The sequence below is a fragment of the Pempheris klunzingeri genome, chromosome 2 (genome assembly GCF_042242105.1).
Source record: "Pempheris klunzingeri isolate RE-2024b chromosome 2, fPemKlu1.hap1, whole genome shotgun sequence".
NCBI lineage: Eukaryota > Metazoa > Chordata > Actinopteri > Acropomatiformes > Pempheridae > Pempheris > Pempheris klunzingeri.
In genome coordinates this window covers 17,976,763-17,994,677 of record NC_092013.1, presented here as the reverse complement: position 1 = coordinate 17,994,677, position 17,915 = coordinate 17,976,763, and the positions used below count along the sequence as shown (strand labels likewise).

The following is a 17,915-nucleotide window of genomic DNA, read 5'->3' as shown; positions in this document are numbered from 1 at the left end:
ACACAATTTAAAGGCATATAAGCGCTCTTTATTCTGACATTTAATTGTGAAAAGTTGTCTCATGATGATGTCAGTGTCAGTTGCTACGTCACACCGTTTCAGCCTTCAAAATAAAAGTGCAAATGATTATAAATAATAAATCTACTGTTGCAACTCCAGTACTACTACAAATAATAATAATAACCAGTAACCAAAAGTCGAATAATTATGTAAAAAAACAAGGATATTCAAAAAAATAACACATGATTAAATAAACATGTGAATTGAGGAAGAGAAGAGACTGAAACATACACATTTCATTCATGTCATTAATTGTGTCCGATTGGGTCCAGTGATAATAAAAGACCATCTGCAATGAACTGCTCTATATACCATAAAGTCTGGCAATATTTAGATGATAAATATAAGTTCAAAAAGAGAAAACACTTGCTTTACTTGACTAAACATTCACAACCTGGGGTCCAGTATCTTTGCTTCGCTACTGAGCTACTGGACTTTCTGGTCAGATCCATGAGACAATCAGTGACCACTGAACAAACCATCTGCTAAAGACTCTGTGGTTTCGTGGAAAGATCCAGAAAAACATATTTTAGCAAGTGTTTTCATGTTTGAATCGTGCAGAATTTATGGCTGTATTTTAAAATCGAATTTTTAGTCATAGTATGCTACAAAAAAAATCTATAATCAATAATCCAAATCTAGATATCGTAGATATGCCAGTTTATTGTGAAAAACTCATACCGGAAAAGCTGGGCAGGTTCTGGCTAGCGGAACACAGCCCTATGATGGCAGGCAGCTACCTGTCAACAATCTAGGCAAAGCTGAAACTAAAGTCTTTGTGGCCCTTTGTCGTCTGCTTCTGTCAGGTATGGGCTTTTAGCCTTCAGATGAATGACAGGTGTTAGATTTCCTCGACTAAATGACCGAAGCGACTCCGGGAGCCGGGCGGCGTTAGTTAATGCATGGTTAGCTAAAGCCACGGTGCTCAGGGCGAACAAAGTTGCTCCAGGTGGTGGAACTTCTCAGTTTCTACGAGTGATTCACAAAAATAATTGACATTATAGCCAACAATGACCTAAGTCGTAGCAATGCCACTAACCAAAGCGTTACTTTATGAGAGGCTCTTGTTAGAAGTTGTCTTGACAACAGATCTCCTGTTAGCTAAGCCCCTGCTAACAGATGAAGCTAACAAGCTAACTGCCTTCATGTTGCAGACAGGAGGGAACACGTCGCCTCTTGGACAACTTTTATCTTACTACATGATTCACTCTTAGCATCCCCCTGTCAAAATATATTAACGTGTCCCCTTTCTTAAGCATTTAAACCACCCTCTGGTCCCGTCAAATGCTACTGCCAAAGATTAGGAGTGGGGGTTTAGTGAGACTTAATATAGTTACGGATGGGATTTTCCGTTATGAAGGGCACACGGTGGTTTCTTGAAATAGCAAAGATTAGACCAAGTCAGTGGGTGATGTGCATGTCAGTGCAGTTTGTATGTGTGAACACACTCCGTTTGACAGACACAGAGTTGTGAAATAATATTGTAGAAGGTGAGTTAGACAGAGTCAGCTGATGATAAAATACAGCTGCCTGTTAGTGGGATTATAGACAGTTGATGTTATGCTAAAACAGTTTTTAGTTTGAATTCATACTGTAATGGAGATGCACCTGAAATATTTAGCACCTTTTTTTTTGTGGAGATCTATAATTATCAGTCTTTTCTTTGACTTAGGTCCATTATAGACATAACCTGTTTAAGATGTCCAGAACCCTTTGTTTTACTTGGATATCCTCCTTAATCAATTCTTGCCATTGTATGTAAAGCCAGGCTATATTTTCCACTGACTGTGGCAACCTAATAGCCTAATCACTGTTAAGTAGGTTACCTATATAGAGTGTCCCATGTTTACATACAATGCTGCTGGTTGCAGGTCCTTTCGGTGTAGCCAAACAAAGCTGCAGTGTTATGGATGAACCATGAAGGCCCAATTGCAAGTCACAGGTGAGTTATTGTTTCAAGACTTGTAAGCTTGCCTTTCAATAAAAAGATATAGATGCAAATTTGTAATGTCTAGTATTGTTTGACATTGGGAATAGGAAGCCACAGGTTCCTCGAGTAAAGTAAAGTAAAGTAAAGTTGCCCATAGAGCTGTCTCTGACTGACGTTGTTGAGCGCTCGGTGGCTACAGGAAGTGGTAGTTTATAGTCATAAGTTAATAGTATCACCAAGTTTTAGCATCTTTACCAAATGTAGGTTCTAATAAACTCTGTTCAGATTTGCTGAAAGTCACTTAACCTGCAGTTTCACCGTGGTGCTCTCTCCTCTCTAGTGCTTTCAGCCAAGCTGAAGGAAAACAAAAAGAACTGGTTTGGTCCCAGTCCGTATGTTGAGGTAGCTGTGGGTGGCCAATCAAAGAGGACTGAGAAGTGCAACAACACACACAGTCCGAAATGGAAGCAGGCTATCACAGTGTGAGTATGACTGTTGTGTTTGTCATAGGAGAGGAAGCAGTTTAACAACTAATTGAATTATCAATGTTATTAATTTGAATGATATTTAGTCTACATACAGCACTGTGGATGCTAACATATATGTTTTATTTGCATGCTGAAAATGTAAAGTCTATCTTTGTTGTCTTCTTTCATCTTGTTGAAACAGGCCTGTGTCTGGTGTTAAGTTACTCAGCTGGGGTAAACTAAATACTTTGTGGTTTTCTTCAGAATTAATATTGAATGTACCTGAATGAAAATAGCAGCTGAGTTCACAGTCCATGTGCCCAACACTTACTGCTTGGTGATTGGGGCATTGGAATAGAGTCAAGTGTGTACACATACAGTGGGGCAAAAAAGTATTTAGTCAGCCACCAATTGTGCAAGTTCTCCCACTTAAAAAGATGACAGAGGCCTGTAATTTTCATCATAGGTACACTTCAACTATGAGAAACAGAATGGGGGGAAAGAATCCAGGAAATCACATTGTAGGATTTTTAATGAATTAATTGGTAAAATCCTCGGTAAAATAAGTATTTGGTCACGTACAAACAAGCAAGATTTCTGGCTCTCACAGACCTGTAACTTCTTCTTTAAGAGGCTCCTCTGTCCTCCACTCGTTACCTGTATTAATGGCACTTGTTTGAACTCGTTATCAGTATAAAAGACACCTGTCCACAACCTCAAACAGTCACACTCCAAACTCCACTATGGCCAAGACCAAAGAGCTGTCAAAGGACACCAGAAACAAAATTGTAGACCTGCACCAGGCTGGGAAGACTGAATCTGCAATAGGTAAGCAGCTTGGTGTGAAGAAATCAACTGTGGGAGCAATTATTAGAAAATGTAAGACATACAAGACCACTGATAATCTCCCTCGATCTGGGGCTCCACGCAAGATCTCACCACGTGGGGTCAAAATGATCACAAGAACGGTGAGCAAAAATCCCAGAACCACACGGGGGGACCTAGTGAATGACCTGCAGAGAGCTGGGACCAAAATAACAAAGGCTACCATCAGTAACACACTACGCCGCCAGGGACTCAAATCCTGCAGTGCCAGACGTGTCCCCCTGCTTAAGCCAGTACATGTCCAGGCCCGTCTGAAGTTTGCTAGAGAGCATTTGGATGATCCAGAAGAGGATTGGGAGAATGTCATATGGTCAGATGAAACCAAAATAGAACTTTTTGGTAAAAACTCAACTTGTCGTGTTTGGAGGAGAAAGAATGCTGAGTTGCATCCAAAGAACACCATACCTACTGTGAAGCGTGGGGGTGGAAACATCATGCTTTGGGGCTGTTTTTCTGTAAAGGGACCAGGACGACTGATCCGTGTAAAGGAAAGAATGAATGGGGCCATGTATCGTGAGATTTTGAGTGAAAACCTCCTTCCATCAGCAAGGGCATTGAAGATGAAACGTGGCTGGGTCTTTCAGCATGACAATGATCCCAAACACACCGCCCAGGCAACGAAGGAGTGGCTTCGTAAGAAGCATTTCAAGGTCCTGGAGTGGCCTAGCCAGTCTCCAGATCTTAACCCCGTAGAAAATCTTTGGAGGGAGTTGAAAGTCCGTGTTGCCCAGCGACATCACTGCTCTAGAGGAGATCTGCATGGAGGAATGGGCCAAAATACCAGCAACAGTGTGTGAAAACCTTGTGAAGACTTACAGAAAACGTTTGACCTCTGTCATTGCCAACAAAGGGCATATAACAAAGTATTGAGATGAACTTTTGTTATTGACCAAATACTTATTTTCCACCATAATTTGCAAATAAATTCTTTAAAAATCAGACAATGTGATTTCCTGAATTCTTTCCCCCCATTCTGTCTCTCATAGTTGAAGTGTACCTATCATGAAAATTACAGGCCTCTCTCATCTTTTTAAGTGGGAGAACTTGCACAATTGGTGGCTGACTAAATACTTTTTTGCCCCACTGTAAGTTAGTAACTGGTAAAATTAATAACCCACCTCAGCAATATTTTATTATTATAGCTCTATAGCATAAATAATTAAAGATCCATACCTCAGACTGCATACAATCTAAAAATATACTTATTCTTACCTGCACAAAGCCCAGAAGTTATGTTGTAAAATTGCTTTCAGGTCTCAACAAAAACATGTTCAACTGCTCTGAACATAGAAAAGAAAACAAACCTTCACAATGAAGCATCAAACAGCAAACATTATGGGTTTTTACCTCATGAATGACTTGAATGATGAATTAGATAACAGAAATAAAAGCCTTATAAAGCATTATATAGTAGACCTGCCCCCAACATAAGAAAGAAAACGTTACCAAAATCATCATTGATTGATCATCTCACAGCTGATTTACTCGACTGTAAGTCCTTTTAGCGTAAGTGTAGATCATCCTCAATTTTCATTTCTCAGGTGTTGACTTCATCTCATCATTTTTCTCACTTTGCTACAGAATTGTGACCCCGGTTAGCAAGCTGATCTTTCGTGTTTGGAGCCACCAGACACTGAAAGCAGACATCATGTTGGGAATGGCCACATTGGAGATCGGTGAAACCCTTAAGGCTAACAACTTAAAATGTGAGTTCACACCACTTGCTTTTCTGTCTCCTAAGTGGTAATGTTGTGTTTTCTTTCAAATATTCTAAGTCAAAAGTATTGCGCTCCAACTTTCCACTCACTCCAACTTTCCATTTACTGGCATAAGACAGCTGCAATCTTGGTGTATATGCAAGGCTATTTAAGCTATTTGCGTGTGCTCATATTTGGCTTCTCAGTCTTGAATATGAAAAAATGTGTTGCCCAAGGAGCTGAGCATGGAGCAAATATTTCTAGGCTCTGGGGGTTGATTCCCACAGAATATTGTGAAATATTCAGGACAAAACTCCCACTGCATCTTTCATTTATCTAAAAAAATAACAATTTATATCCCCTGTAATCTCACTTTCAGTATTAATTTTCTGGGTCTATGCCTGTCAGCATCATATTATAGTTGGCAGATGTTGCACACGCTAGTCACTATGCACACTTAATGTGTATGAGTGCATATCTGCCTTGTTTGTTATGAGAATATTTTATTGCTTTTTGATAAGCTTAACAACCAACATGCGCTCCACTCGCCAGGTTTTTTTCTTTTCCCTTGGAGACCCCACCTAAGATTATGATCTTTGGCTTGCTTGGAGTGTGTTTACAATCTAATACAGTGACTCCCCCCAGACCTGGTCAGCATGGGGAAACCATGTGACATAAAAGTCTGGACCTTATTCCTTTATAGAGGCCGTGGTGGTTGTTGTACCCCATGTGACCTGAAGTGGTTTCAGCTGACAGTGTGACTGACGCTACCATCTGTAGAGCACCAAACTCTCACTAACAGGGTTGAAAACAGTGACCTTGAGAATGAGATTATTGTGAAGGGCCAGTGAGATATACCCTCAAAGGAAACGTCTCTTAATTTTGATAAGTGCATATATTCAGTGGTAGTTCCTGCTACCTCAGTGCAGCCTTATCAACATCAGGCTCATAAATTATAAGCACCTACATTCACTAACACTGTATTCTGTGCCTCTCCCAGTATGTGAGGTGGTGCAGACACTGCAGCTATGCTCTGAAAGAGACCCCAGGGATGTTGTAGGTGACCTGTCAATCTGTCTGGACGGCATGCAGGTAGACCCAGAAATCTTCGCCTCAGCAGAGAGAGAACAAGGTAAGGAGCCACGCACAGTCACAAACCTGCTACAGAAGGTCAACCAGAGAGCAAGAGTTCTATTAATTTAGCTATTGCTAAGAGATTTCCCTTCTGTTCTTTTCACAATCTATTTGATAGTTATCATTTTGAGTGAAAAAAGTAACTGTAATAACTGCATATGTAAATTTTTTTGTCTTCTGATCAGAGTTCTTGACTGATACATGCAACTAAGCCTATGACATACATATAGAGATCTGTGTAAGTTGTTGAGTAACAGGAAATTGTAGCTCAAAAATGCGACAAATGTGATTGAAGTAATTGTAAAAATCATTATTGTAAAATGTCTCTCTTGGTATATAACTTCATCACAATTATTGTATTGTATTCAATATTGTATTCAATTATATTATCAAATCTAAGGGATCCTCATCAGAAGGGGTTGTGTATGTCTTGTGTGCACATTAATTAATCACTTTCAGCTGGTGTATTGGTATCAGCAATCCAGTGTCTGCAAGGCTCTGGTTCTCTAATACTGAGTAAATGCCAAGTTTTGCTATTGTAACAGCTCACATTACTTTACATTAATGATGTCGCTTGTGGTCTTTTTCTTCTGTCACTAGTTACTATTCCAAATGGAAATGCAAGACAAAATGGAGACACTGGCAACAGGTTTAGTACACTTTTAATATTCTATTTATAGGCCTATACATGTTTGTCTGTGTAAGTCTTCAGTTAGGGGTTTGGTGAGACAAAAATATATTTCTGACTGATGTTTGTGTGTTTACTATTTTAAAACCTATAAAATCATTTTAATATTTTGATCGCCAGGTCAAGCAGAGACACATCTCCCTCCAGTGACTCAGAGGAGTGGGTCATTGTACCTAATGGTCATGCCGTCAATGGCACGGGTTCTCCTTCCCGGTCTCCAGGGGGCTCCAATGCCTCACGTCCTCCCAGACCAGCCCGGCCTCCTCCTGCTACACCCCGCAGACCTGCACCCTCACCAAGTAGGAAGCAAGACAAAAGACTTAACAATATAACTTTAACTTGCGTATAATTTTACATTTCTGTCACGCTACATACCAATCATTTAGCATTCTTACATACTTTGGATTGTCTTTGACCAAAAGATGTTTGCACTGTGTCTACTGACTTTGATCAAAGCAATTTCACCTCTGCATCCGTTCAACAATTAAAAGGTTTTCTCTCCTGTCTCTGCCATCCTCACCACTCCCCAGCCTCTTCCAGCAGTTCCTCCCCCAGTGAACTGAGTGAAGGTCCGGCTTCAGATGGCTCCTCTCAGGCGTCAGCTAGTGGGTGTTCAAATCAGCAGGATGACTCAGGTGCCGGAGCAGCCGGAGCAGCCACAGCAGCTTCCTCTCAGACAGCAAGTGGCCTCACACCAGGGACCTCTGCCTCTACAGCTCTGGCCACAACAGCTCCCAGAATCACACCCATGAATAATGGTCCTTTACCACCAGGGTAAAAGAGCAAGGCACTAAACAATATAATAATTGTACAATAACAATACAATAAGCTGCAGCCATAGAAATACCCCTTTGTGTTATTGTATTATGTATTTGTAAGTGGTAGGGATTTAAAAAATCCCTCTGCTCTTTGCTCTGTAGTTGACCTCCATTCATATCGCGTCTCCTTTGCTTTACCTTTGCGCTCTCATTTGTATTGTCTCTGCAGGTGGGAGCAAAGGGTGGACCAGAACGGACGGGTGTATTATGTGGATCACATTGAGAAAAGGACAACCTGGGACAGGCCTGAGCCTCTGCCTACAGGGTACCAGCACACTTGGTTCATCTTTTATACTATGAATACACAAAACATGCTTTTTGCTCTGCTCTGCATAAAAATATCTGATTAGAATAGTGAACTTTTTTGTTATTGAATGTCAATGACAAAGTCAAAGTCCTTCAAGAGATTACAACAAGTTGTGTGTCTGGTATTCGTGGTATTCAGTTAGAGCCCTTAGGCACATTTACATTTGGCCTACACGGTCTGCCCAGCACTACCTTCTTTTTATTCTCCCTTTTCTGTAGGTGGGAACGCAGGGTGGACCCGATGGGCAGGGTGTACTATGTCGATCACATCACCCGAACTACTACGTGGCAACGCCCCACGCAGGAGTCAGTGCGTAATTATGAGGAGTGGCAGCACCAGCGCAGCCAGCTGCAGGGCGCCATGCAGCAGTTCAACCAGCGATTTATTTATGGGGTGAGAGTTGCCACATAAAAACATTTATTTGCTTTGATTTACACAGAGATCCCAGACATGATATATGGATTATAAAAATAGCCTCCTTTTGAATAATAATTTGTATCTGGTATAGTTTCTCCACAAAAATTAACTTACGTTGATATAAGGTATTCTTAAAGTTACATTTGCTCCTTTTCCCCATAAAAGACAGAATATGTGAATATGATTAAACAGAGATTTAAGATGAGCACAGAGAAACTTTCCACCTTCAGCAGATGAATGTAAATGTAAGAGACAGAGAGATTTAAGGCTGGTTTACTTTATTCCTACAGGCTGTGCATGTGTTTAAAAGATAACACAGATAATCATTATTTTGTTTGCTTGATTTGCATTTTCTCTATTCTTTTCTCTGTTTTCCAATCGTCCTCCTGGAGACCCACTGCCCTGCATGTTTTAAATGTTGCCCAGCTTCAATACACCTGATTCAAATGACATCATCTATCTTTTGAATCAGGTGTGTTAGAGCAGGGAAACTTCTAAAACAAGCAGGGCAGTGGGCCCCTAGGAGGAACACTGCTCTAAGTCATCTCACATTAAAAATATAATAAAGCTGCAAAGGAAACATTATTGTAAAACCTTTTTAGTCTTTATCATTTCTACTCTAAGTTTACATGTGTGACATCGCTGCTGCTTCTCAGTCTAGTTTGGCTCTCAGATCTGAAATAGGCTCAGATGAGGCAGACTGTGCCTCTGTACCATCCTAATAATGGATAGCCATGGCCAACACGCGTTAAATGACACACGCTTGATGATGCATTTTAACTACACTACACTTGTGACTAAGGCAGTTTGTACATCTTGTCAGACTTAATCAACATGTGTCCCTTTATCTTTCTGGGGCAGCTCCAAGACCAGTTGGCAGCCACGGCAAATAAAGAGTTTGACCCGCTGGGACCTCTGCCACATGGTTGGGGTAAATATTACTGGGCATTTATTTTTGCTGTTGTTAATGAAATGGTAGAAAAACACTCACGATAAAGATATTTTCTAGGACTATGGCTGCGATCTTAGTATAGATGTATGGCAGTGAATTGTTACTGAATTATACATTTTAAGAAAATGCTTTTTTTTTTATGTCAGAAAAGAGAACGGACACCAATGGCCGAGTGTATTTTGTTCATCATCCGACTCGGACGACACAGTGGGAGGACCCCAGGACGCAAGGGTGAGTGTATGCCTGTGTGTGTGTGTGTGTGCGCGTGTCATGTAATGTGCATCTTGATGTTGTCATACATTTTTATGATACAGAGCATAAAGGTCTCTGCCTTACTTAGCTGCACTTTTGTTTTAATTGCCTGTAAGAGGCGCTAACGTATCAGCATCTTGCAACTATTACTGAAACACTTCAGACTGGAAAATCAGTCCTTAACTCGGAAAATTGAGTGATATAAAATATTTGGTCCTCCTTACAGGCAGATGAATAAAGGCAACTTCTTGAAGTAAGAAATTCCCCCTATCTGCCCTTAGACTCGGCAGAGGAACAGAACTGTCCTCACCTGTAATGAGTTAGCTGGTGGATAATGCAAAAGTGGTGGAAATACAGAATGGAGAAAGTTTAACATAACTAAAACTTCTTCAAATATATTGGTTGTATTGCGACATTGCTGTTTTTGTAGGGGACAGAGTCATTAATAAACTTTGACTGACGTTTTGTGTGTACAAAGGAAAGAGTATCGGATTAAATGACTGACTATGGACCTCTTCTGTATTCTGTTTTCAAAAGAGAAACTAGCCATTGAATTATATTGATAGATATATTTAATATTAATATCACTCTGCAGTTATGTCTGTATATCAGCCAAATACCCCGTGACCTTGTTTATATCAAGAAAGCCTCTGTGTTTTTAATGCACATTTTCTCCTGTTCTTTGTTTGCCAAACCTCACCTGCAATGCAAATTTTGTGTGTATTTTTTTTTTCAACGATTATGTAGATGATATTCATGTGGACTTTCTTTGTTCAGGCTGCTGAATGACAAGCCCCTGCCAGAGGGTTGGGAGATGAGGTTCACTGTGGACGGTATTCCCTACTTTGTAGACCACAACAGGCGAACCACAACCTACATTGATCCTCGCACAGGGAAATCCTCACTGTAAGCCCATGTTTGAATGTCGGCATTAACATCTTTAAGTTAAATACACACCTTACAGGAGGTGCACTAACTTCAGGATATGTGCCTTTTTACAAAACTGATACTTGGCCATCAGTTGTTGTCCAATCATCCCGAAGATGCAGATTCATGATTTTAAATTAAAATTAATTAATTTAGCAATTGGATTTAAAGTGAAAATCTTGATCAGTGCAGGTTTAAATGCATTTAAATCAGAGATTGGTATAATGTCAGGTGATCCTCATTACGATGGTCAGTGATTATTAGCCTGAAATAAAACCTAAAAGCAGAATACTGTAATACACTGGAAGCATAATTACAAATCACCTTTCAAGTCATGGATATAAATGTGCTTGATGAATGGGCAATTTTTGAAAATCTTGTTTTTTTCCACAGTGAAAATGGGCCACAGATAACCTATGTCAGGGACTTTAAAGCCAAAGTGCAATACTTCAGGTTCTGGTGTCAGGTAAGTGCTGCACAGATTGTCCACAAGAAAATTGTTGGATCTTTCTTTACCTTTTATGCTGCTTGAATATGCACAATCGTGTCTCTAGAGTGTGCAAAGATAAAAGTGTGTTCACTGGTTTTCAAATTGTCTAAATTGTTCTGATTTGTTTTTTTTAATTTCCCTCGCAGCAATTGTCGATGCCTCAGCACATTAAAATTACCGTCTCCCGGAAAACTTTGTTTGAGGACTCATTCCAACAGGTGATGATTTCAGTACACTGTCTTCTTTTCAGTTCTCCGTCTGTCAGTGTTGTCTTGTCATTGTTTCGGGTGTGTTTTTATTCTGTAATTCTTTGTCTGCATTCAAAGATCATGAGCTTCCACCCTCAAGATCTGAGGCGTAGACTGTGGATCATTTTCCCTGGAGAGGAAGGCTTGGACTACGGAGGTGTGGCCAGGTAATTTTAACTGAATTTTCACAACTTAAGTCTTGTTGTGTAACTCATAAGGTGTGTTTTGTTCTCATTTGTAGGTTTTTGACACCACCCTTGCCTCACAAAACTTAAAACCTGTTACTCAACCAGTTTGACCACTTTCGCCTAATTGTTTTTATTTGTCCTCTGCGGTTATTTTCAGGGAATGGTTCTTCTTGCTCTCTCATGAGGTATTGAACCCCATGTACTGTTTGTTTGAGTATGCTGGCAAGGACAACTACTGTCTGCAGATCAACCCTGCCTCTTACATCAACCCTGATCACCTCAAGTACTTCAAGTTCATTGGGCGCTTCATTGCCATGGTAATTGCACTATTTCTCAGCACAGTTAGTGTGGCATCAACAAACATACATGTGGGCTTATGATTATGTCTTATAGCTCAGGAGGGAATGAATTTACGTAATACAGTAAATTTTATGACCGTATGGTCAATCTCCTTTTATATTATTATAGTATTATATTTAGTATTATAGTATCATGTCTGGCTCTTGTTTTTGTTATTTGTTCACCCGACCATCCTGCATTGTCCCTTTCCAGGCCTTGTTCCATGGCAAATTCATCGACACAGGTTTCTCCCTCCCCTTCTACAAGCGTATTCTGAACAAACCTCTGGCCCTCAAAGACCTGGAGTCCATAGATCCAGAGTTTTACAACTCGCTCATCTGGATCAAGTAGGTCGAGGGATACAAACCTTAATGTGTGAACTTGGTGGGTGGGTAGCCGCTGGACATGTAGATAATGGACAAGCGAGAATGTCTCTGCCACTTCAAATGGCGCGGTTCTTGTTTGCTGTGAAGTTACTGGTACTGAGGAATAATCTGGCATATAGCCCCCCATCTTTATACAAAGCTAAGCTATGCAATACTTTACCATACAGTAGTGAGAGTGGTGTTAATGTTCTCATCAAATTATTAAAATATATATATATATATATATATATATATATATATATATATATATATATATATATAAAATCAGCTATTCCTTTAAAGCTATATCATTTATTTATACCTACAGCCTACAGACTTATTATAAATTTATAAACTATGAATTGTGCTTTTAAGCCTCTGAATACAGCTGACAACCATAGAGTCAGTGTTTTGTTGTTTTGTTTTGTAATGGTGTTTATTTTGAGAGGTTATCGCCTCCAGATGGGAGTTTTTTTATTTACATCTCTCCTCCTTCACATTCCATGCAATCACCACCTTGCTCTGTACATAAAATTCTGAATAATACCTAAAAATCTTACAGTTAGATGACAAATGCACATATAAATCTATTTCACTTGGACTTTGCAGTGTCTTAATGTACCTGTTCAGGATTGGGATATACTTAAAGAATTCTCTTTCACTGTCTGTATCGTGAGGCAGATCCCGACTCTTTCTGTTATTTATGAGAAGACTTAAGATGAGTGTGTCGCCTGGTACACGTGTGTGCTCTCTGCTTGCTTTCCCGCATTGCTATTTTAACCGTATTTATAATGATAATGATTCTTTGGCTTGCAGGGATAATAACATAGAGGAGTGTGGTCTGGAGATGTTCTTTTCGGTTGACAAAGAGATCCTTGGGGAGGTCACCACCCACGAGCTGAAACCAGACGGAGGGAATATCCAAGTAACTGAGGAAAATAAGGAGGAGTACATCAGGTACAGCTTCATCTACTGCAGCTTCACATCCACCATCTGTCCTCAAAACCCCACATTTACATTCACACATTACAGACTGCACTGATAGGCTTACGCAGACTGACTTGCAATAACTGCAACAGTATAATAAATACCACATTTCCTGTAATGTGTAATGTTTTATACAGTACATGTTAATGGTGCAGTGATAAGTAATAAAGAGGTCATTAACTAGTATATATACACATCAGCATTCAAAGGAGAGTTAACAGTATTACTTAGTTCTTTAATTTAGTTTCTACACTTTTCATTTGATGTAACATTTAGACCATTAACTTATAGTTTAAGCATCCATGAATGTCAATTCCCTCAGTATGTTTCATTGTTTTGTTTTGTTGCGTTTATCCTCTGTATATTTCTGTATACAGATTGGTGGCAGAGTGGAGGCTGTCCAGAGGTGTGGAGGAGCAGACTCAAGCATTCTTTGAAGGCTTTAATGAAGTTTTGCCGCAGCAATACCTTCAATACTTTGATGCTAAGGAATTAGAGGTATTGAAGTAACTACACCTGTTCTTTACAAGCTTTCCCAAAACTGGACAGTTTGTTTGGTCTCGTGTTGGTCTTTGGATGAGCTGTTGGTCTTTGATTCTGCAGTGGAGAAAAATGTGTTGTCCACACAGTAATGATCTTGCTTCGCCTCACCTGTAGGTGATGCTGTGTGGGATGCAGGAGATTGACCTGGTGGACTGGCAGAGGAACACAATCTACAGACATTATGCCCGGAGTAGCAAACAGATCCTCTGGTTCTGGCAGGTTGGTACTCACTCAAAATCAAAAGTGACTGGGTCAACATTTGTCTTTGCTTCAGATACTTCACTGGATGCTGCTATTAACACAGAATGATCTGTTGACAGTTTGTGAAGGAGATGGACAACGAGAAGAGGATGAGACTGCTGCAGTTTGTTACAGGAACCTGTCGTCTTCCTGTGGGTGGCTTCGCCGACCTGATGGGTACGCAAAACAACACACACACACACACACACACAGTATGTGTCGCTGGCTTTGTGGTGACTTCCCATAGACACAATGTATACTGTAACTAACAAACACTAACCTATCCCTGACCCTGACCCTAACCATCACTAATCAAATATTTTGACACTTTGCTCTCCTAGTGGGGTTCATCCAAATGGCCCCAGAAAACACTGTGGTTCCCATACTTTGGGTGTTCCCCCAGTTTTCTGGCCTAATTAAGTAATGCAAGAGGACACACACACACATGCACATATGTCACATCAGTATTTACTTTCTAATTTCATTTTCTTTGTGTGTTATTGATTAATATAGGAAGCAACGGCCCCCAAAAGTTCTGCATAGAAAAGGTGGGAAAAGAGAACTGGCTTCCACGAAGCCACACATGGTAAGACCAGTTAATCTACTTCTACTTTTGTAGTAGCCCTCAGGCTTCAGGTATTTGACCGGTGCCTGGTTCAAACTGATGCAGGATTACACTTTCATGACAAAACCCTTTTAGTTATTTCTCATTTAACCAGTCACCAGCCTTTCTTCATTGTTAGTCTTTGATTTGATATTTAAAGTTACATAATACTGTGTGAGGATCTGTTGTTGTTGTACCGTGAGTAATATAATTTACAAGTGTTATATAAACATTTACTTAGCAGATGCTGTTATGCTGCAGTGCAGCAGTAAAAAGAGTCCACATTTGTCATCAGATCAGATCGGAATTTCATAAATAGCACTGAACAAGAACAAAAGCAAAACATTCATCAGCATTTATGTCAAAATCTGTCCATTAAGCATAATTTTAAGTACTTTGTTTCATATCTGTGTAAAGAGATACAATGGAAAAAGGTTTGAGGTCAAACATTGATACAATATATTTCTGTGAAGAGTCATTTAGTTTCTGTCTCTTTTCTTCTTGTAGCTTTAATCGTCTGGACCTTCCTCCTTACAAGAGCTATGAGCAGCTGAAGGAGAAGCTCATGTTCGCCATAGAGGAGACAGAAGGTTTCGGGCAGGAGTAATGCAACAAGAGCAGGAGCTGCAGGCTGGGTTGGAGGAGCCATATTCATTTCAGACAAGAGCACTTTTTAACAGATTCTCCTTGCAGCCAGGAGCTGCTTATAAACTGGTAGAGTGACGTACAAATCTTTCTTTTCTGTCACACGATCATATGCAGTAATAACTGTTTCTAAGGTGTTATTATAAATTTGTTTTTTTCCCACAAGAGACTTGTGAGTCCTCCTCACCCTGTTTCACTTCTCACCTGTATGACCAGTTACCCTAATCCAGCTGATCTCGCTTAGCCTTGACCAGCCCACTATGAGGTGACGGAGGCCGAAGAGATGCCTTTCTCACCCTGTCATGTCTGCACTCGCTGTACGTTGCGCAAGTGCAGTTTCTACACGTACATCTGTGAATCTGTGCAGTAGTAACTTCTTAAGAGCCGCCTTGTCGGGTCTATGCACTAGTGATAAGAATTTTAGAGGAAAGAACCATATTTGTGCATTTTGAATTAAAATAAAAAAGGTTCATATCTAAAAGCAACATCAGAGGCACATATATGGTTTGGGGTCTTTCGGGCTCAACTTTTATTTTGTTCGTTGAAAGGATGGATGAATGGATGATTTTTTTTTTTTTTTTTTTTATCAGCTGACTGTTTGGACTGACTTCCGTAGCACATGTGCAGTTTGTTTAATAACTTTGATAAAGACGATCATACTAATTGAAATAATAATTTCTCTTATTTTGACAGCTTGATTACTTAACTTTCTAATGAGTTGAAACTAGTTTGCACATAGTTAAGTGAATAGTAAGGCGGTTGTGATTGTTCTTAAGAGAGGTTGTATTTTTATGTGCAATAGTTTTGTAGAAAACATTTTTGCCAATAATAGAGCCAAACAGTGATTTGTTTGATCATTTTATAACACTTTGATAAGTTTCAGCATATACTATTGATTTTAATTCGTAAGATGAAGTAGAGAACATTTGCATATTTGCAAGCGTATGTGGTGAAACTGGTCTGGCTGTGTTTTGATTTGATAAACTTTGCCTTCCCCATATTGGTCTGTGCTGTGTGTAATATCAGCCTGTTTGAACACGGATAGTCACCTCCTTCACCAGTCAGGGAGACTGAGAAGTCTTTTCTTGATAATTATGAGCTGTTACTAATGACGTGGGACTGTTAGGATGTTGTGTGTAGTAGGTAACAATGATTAGTCCAATAATGACCTATTCCCACTGAATGGTAGCCAAGTATTATCCGAGATCAGTAATGCAGATACTGAATCCTGTTATTGTGTTAAGTGGCTAATGCAGTTAATGTAAATATACTTACAAAATAGAAAATGTGTTTAATATCTTAATACATTTACTTCAAACAAGCAGTGGATCCCTCTGAGTTGCAGGCATAAGCTGATAAGCAACATTTGAATTAATGTAACAGAAAATGGCCCTAGTTTTATAGGGTGTTAGTTATTCCGATTTGTACAGGCCTAGTGTATTCCATGTCTTTTCCAAAAAACAGCTCAGCTATCATCAAAACCATCAAAGTTTCTTTTCAGTGTCAGGTAGAGTATCACTTTAAGAAAATGACTATGAAACGAGCTACCAAAGGACTATATTTACTCATTTTTTGCAAACCATTTGGACTTGAAAGTCCTAGTTACCAACATCCCCCAAATGATGTCATTTCACATCAGATGTCACCACTTAGCTGTTAGTTGTCCTTTATTAGATTAGTGGGTAACACTGAAGTACAAAAATGTAAACAAAGTTTACTCTGCTACAATTTTCAGTCCAGAATATGGACAGAATTTCAGTCTTAAAGTGATATTTTTTAACGATAAGTCCAAGCATCAAGCTGTGTGCTGTTTATGTGTGTGGACAGCGTGGTGTAAAATATGTGGTGTCATTTCAGTGTGTATCCCAGATCATTGACAAGTTATTACAAATTCAGTTTCAGCAAGTTCCCTTTAATTTCACAGTAAACTGACGAAGGACGTATCTACACAACTTACTCAGAAAGTCATTGCGTAATGTCAATGCTGGTTGTTCTCGAAGACTTGAGCTCTGCCTCACTGACCTGACAGGTATATTAATCCTCAGTTGATACCATTTACTTCTTTCTTTATACTCGGTTGTCACATGATCTCACATTTTCCTCTTTACTGGCAGTAATTCAGCACACGCACACCTACGAAACTCACCGTGTAGCTACTGGTGTGCAGACTTGTGAAGAGATAATTGTAAACACAAAAAAAGAACCTTGATTTTAAAAAAACAAAAAAAAAGTTTTGTGATTCAAATGTTGACTGTTGAATATTTTAACAGATTACAACTTATAATAAAGCACCTTGACACTCCAGACTGGTTGAATTAACCACTTCACTGTTTAATCACTGCTATGTTCCAGATCATGGGGCAGTTAAATGTATAGAAATATGCAAGATAGTGTTTTAGTTGTACCAATTGCATTGTAAATCATGTTGATAGTGTAATCACTGTTTGTTTCTTTTTTGAGGCTCTGAGTTTTTAGATAAATGGAAGTCAAAAGTTGAATACTATTTATTTGGAGGAGGGGTTTCATGCAACAATGGACTGGACTGATTGAGAGAAAAAAACAGTAATAAAATGATTAAAACACTGGGCTCCTGCAGGACACGTGTGTAGTGCTCATTATTTTTCATCACCCCAACATTTTCCACATTTGTTTTACAATGTCCTACACTCAGTTCATCTCTTCTTTTGTTTCTTTAATTTGACAACAAATGTTTTGCCAATTGTCCTCCTTCA

At 39.5% G+C, this 17,915-nt stretch overlaps 1 protein-coding gene across 1 annotated transcript; it reads left to right on the top strand.

The window, feature by feature from the left end:
- The first annotated feature begins 779 nt into the window (after nucleotides 1-779).
- itcha (itchy E3 ubiquitin protein ligase a) lies at nucleotides 780-17,778 on the top strand. The gene is made up of 24 exons (XM_070840434.1): nucleotides 780-866; nucleotides 1,932-2,002; nucleotides 2,331-2,472; nucleotides 4,924-5,048; nucleotides 6,040-6,171; nucleotides 6,774-6,822; nucleotides 6,982-7,160; nucleotides 7,392-7,635; nucleotides 7,849-7,944; nucleotides 8,205-8,379; nucleotides 9,265-9,334; nucleotides 9,502-9,586; nucleotides 10,385-10,513; nucleotides 10,928-11,000; nucleotides 11,171-11,242; nucleotides 11,351-11,439; nucleotides 11,618-11,777; nucleotides 12,013-12,146; nucleotides 12,981-13,121; nucleotides 13,529-13,649; nucleotides 13,809-13,913; nucleotides 14,015-14,111; nucleotides 14,448-14,520; nucleotides 15,046-17,778. Exons 2-24 carry the CDS (start codon nucleotides 1,978-1,980, stop codon nucleotides 15,143-15,145), a joined length of 2,616 nt encoding a protein of 871 aa, XP_070696535.1. The 5' UTR covers nucleotides 780-866; nucleotides 1,932-1,977; the 3' UTR covers nucleotides 15,146-17,778.
- Nucleotides 17,779-17,915: the final 137 nt, after the last annotated feature.

Excerpts from the sequence above, each read along its gene's own strand:
- itcha (XM_070840434.1), top strand. The coding sequence starts at position 1,978 with ATGAAGGCCCAATTGCAAGTCACAG. Across the intron at positions 13,122-13,528 it reads AATAAGGAGGAGTACATCAG|ATTGGTGGCAGAGTGGAGGC; the intron begins GTACAGCTTCAT and ends TTCTGTATACAG. Across the intron at positions 13,650-13,808 it reads TTGATGCTAAGGAATTAGAG|GTGATGCTGTGTGGGATGCA; the intron begins GTATTGAAGTAA and ends CCTCACCTGTAG.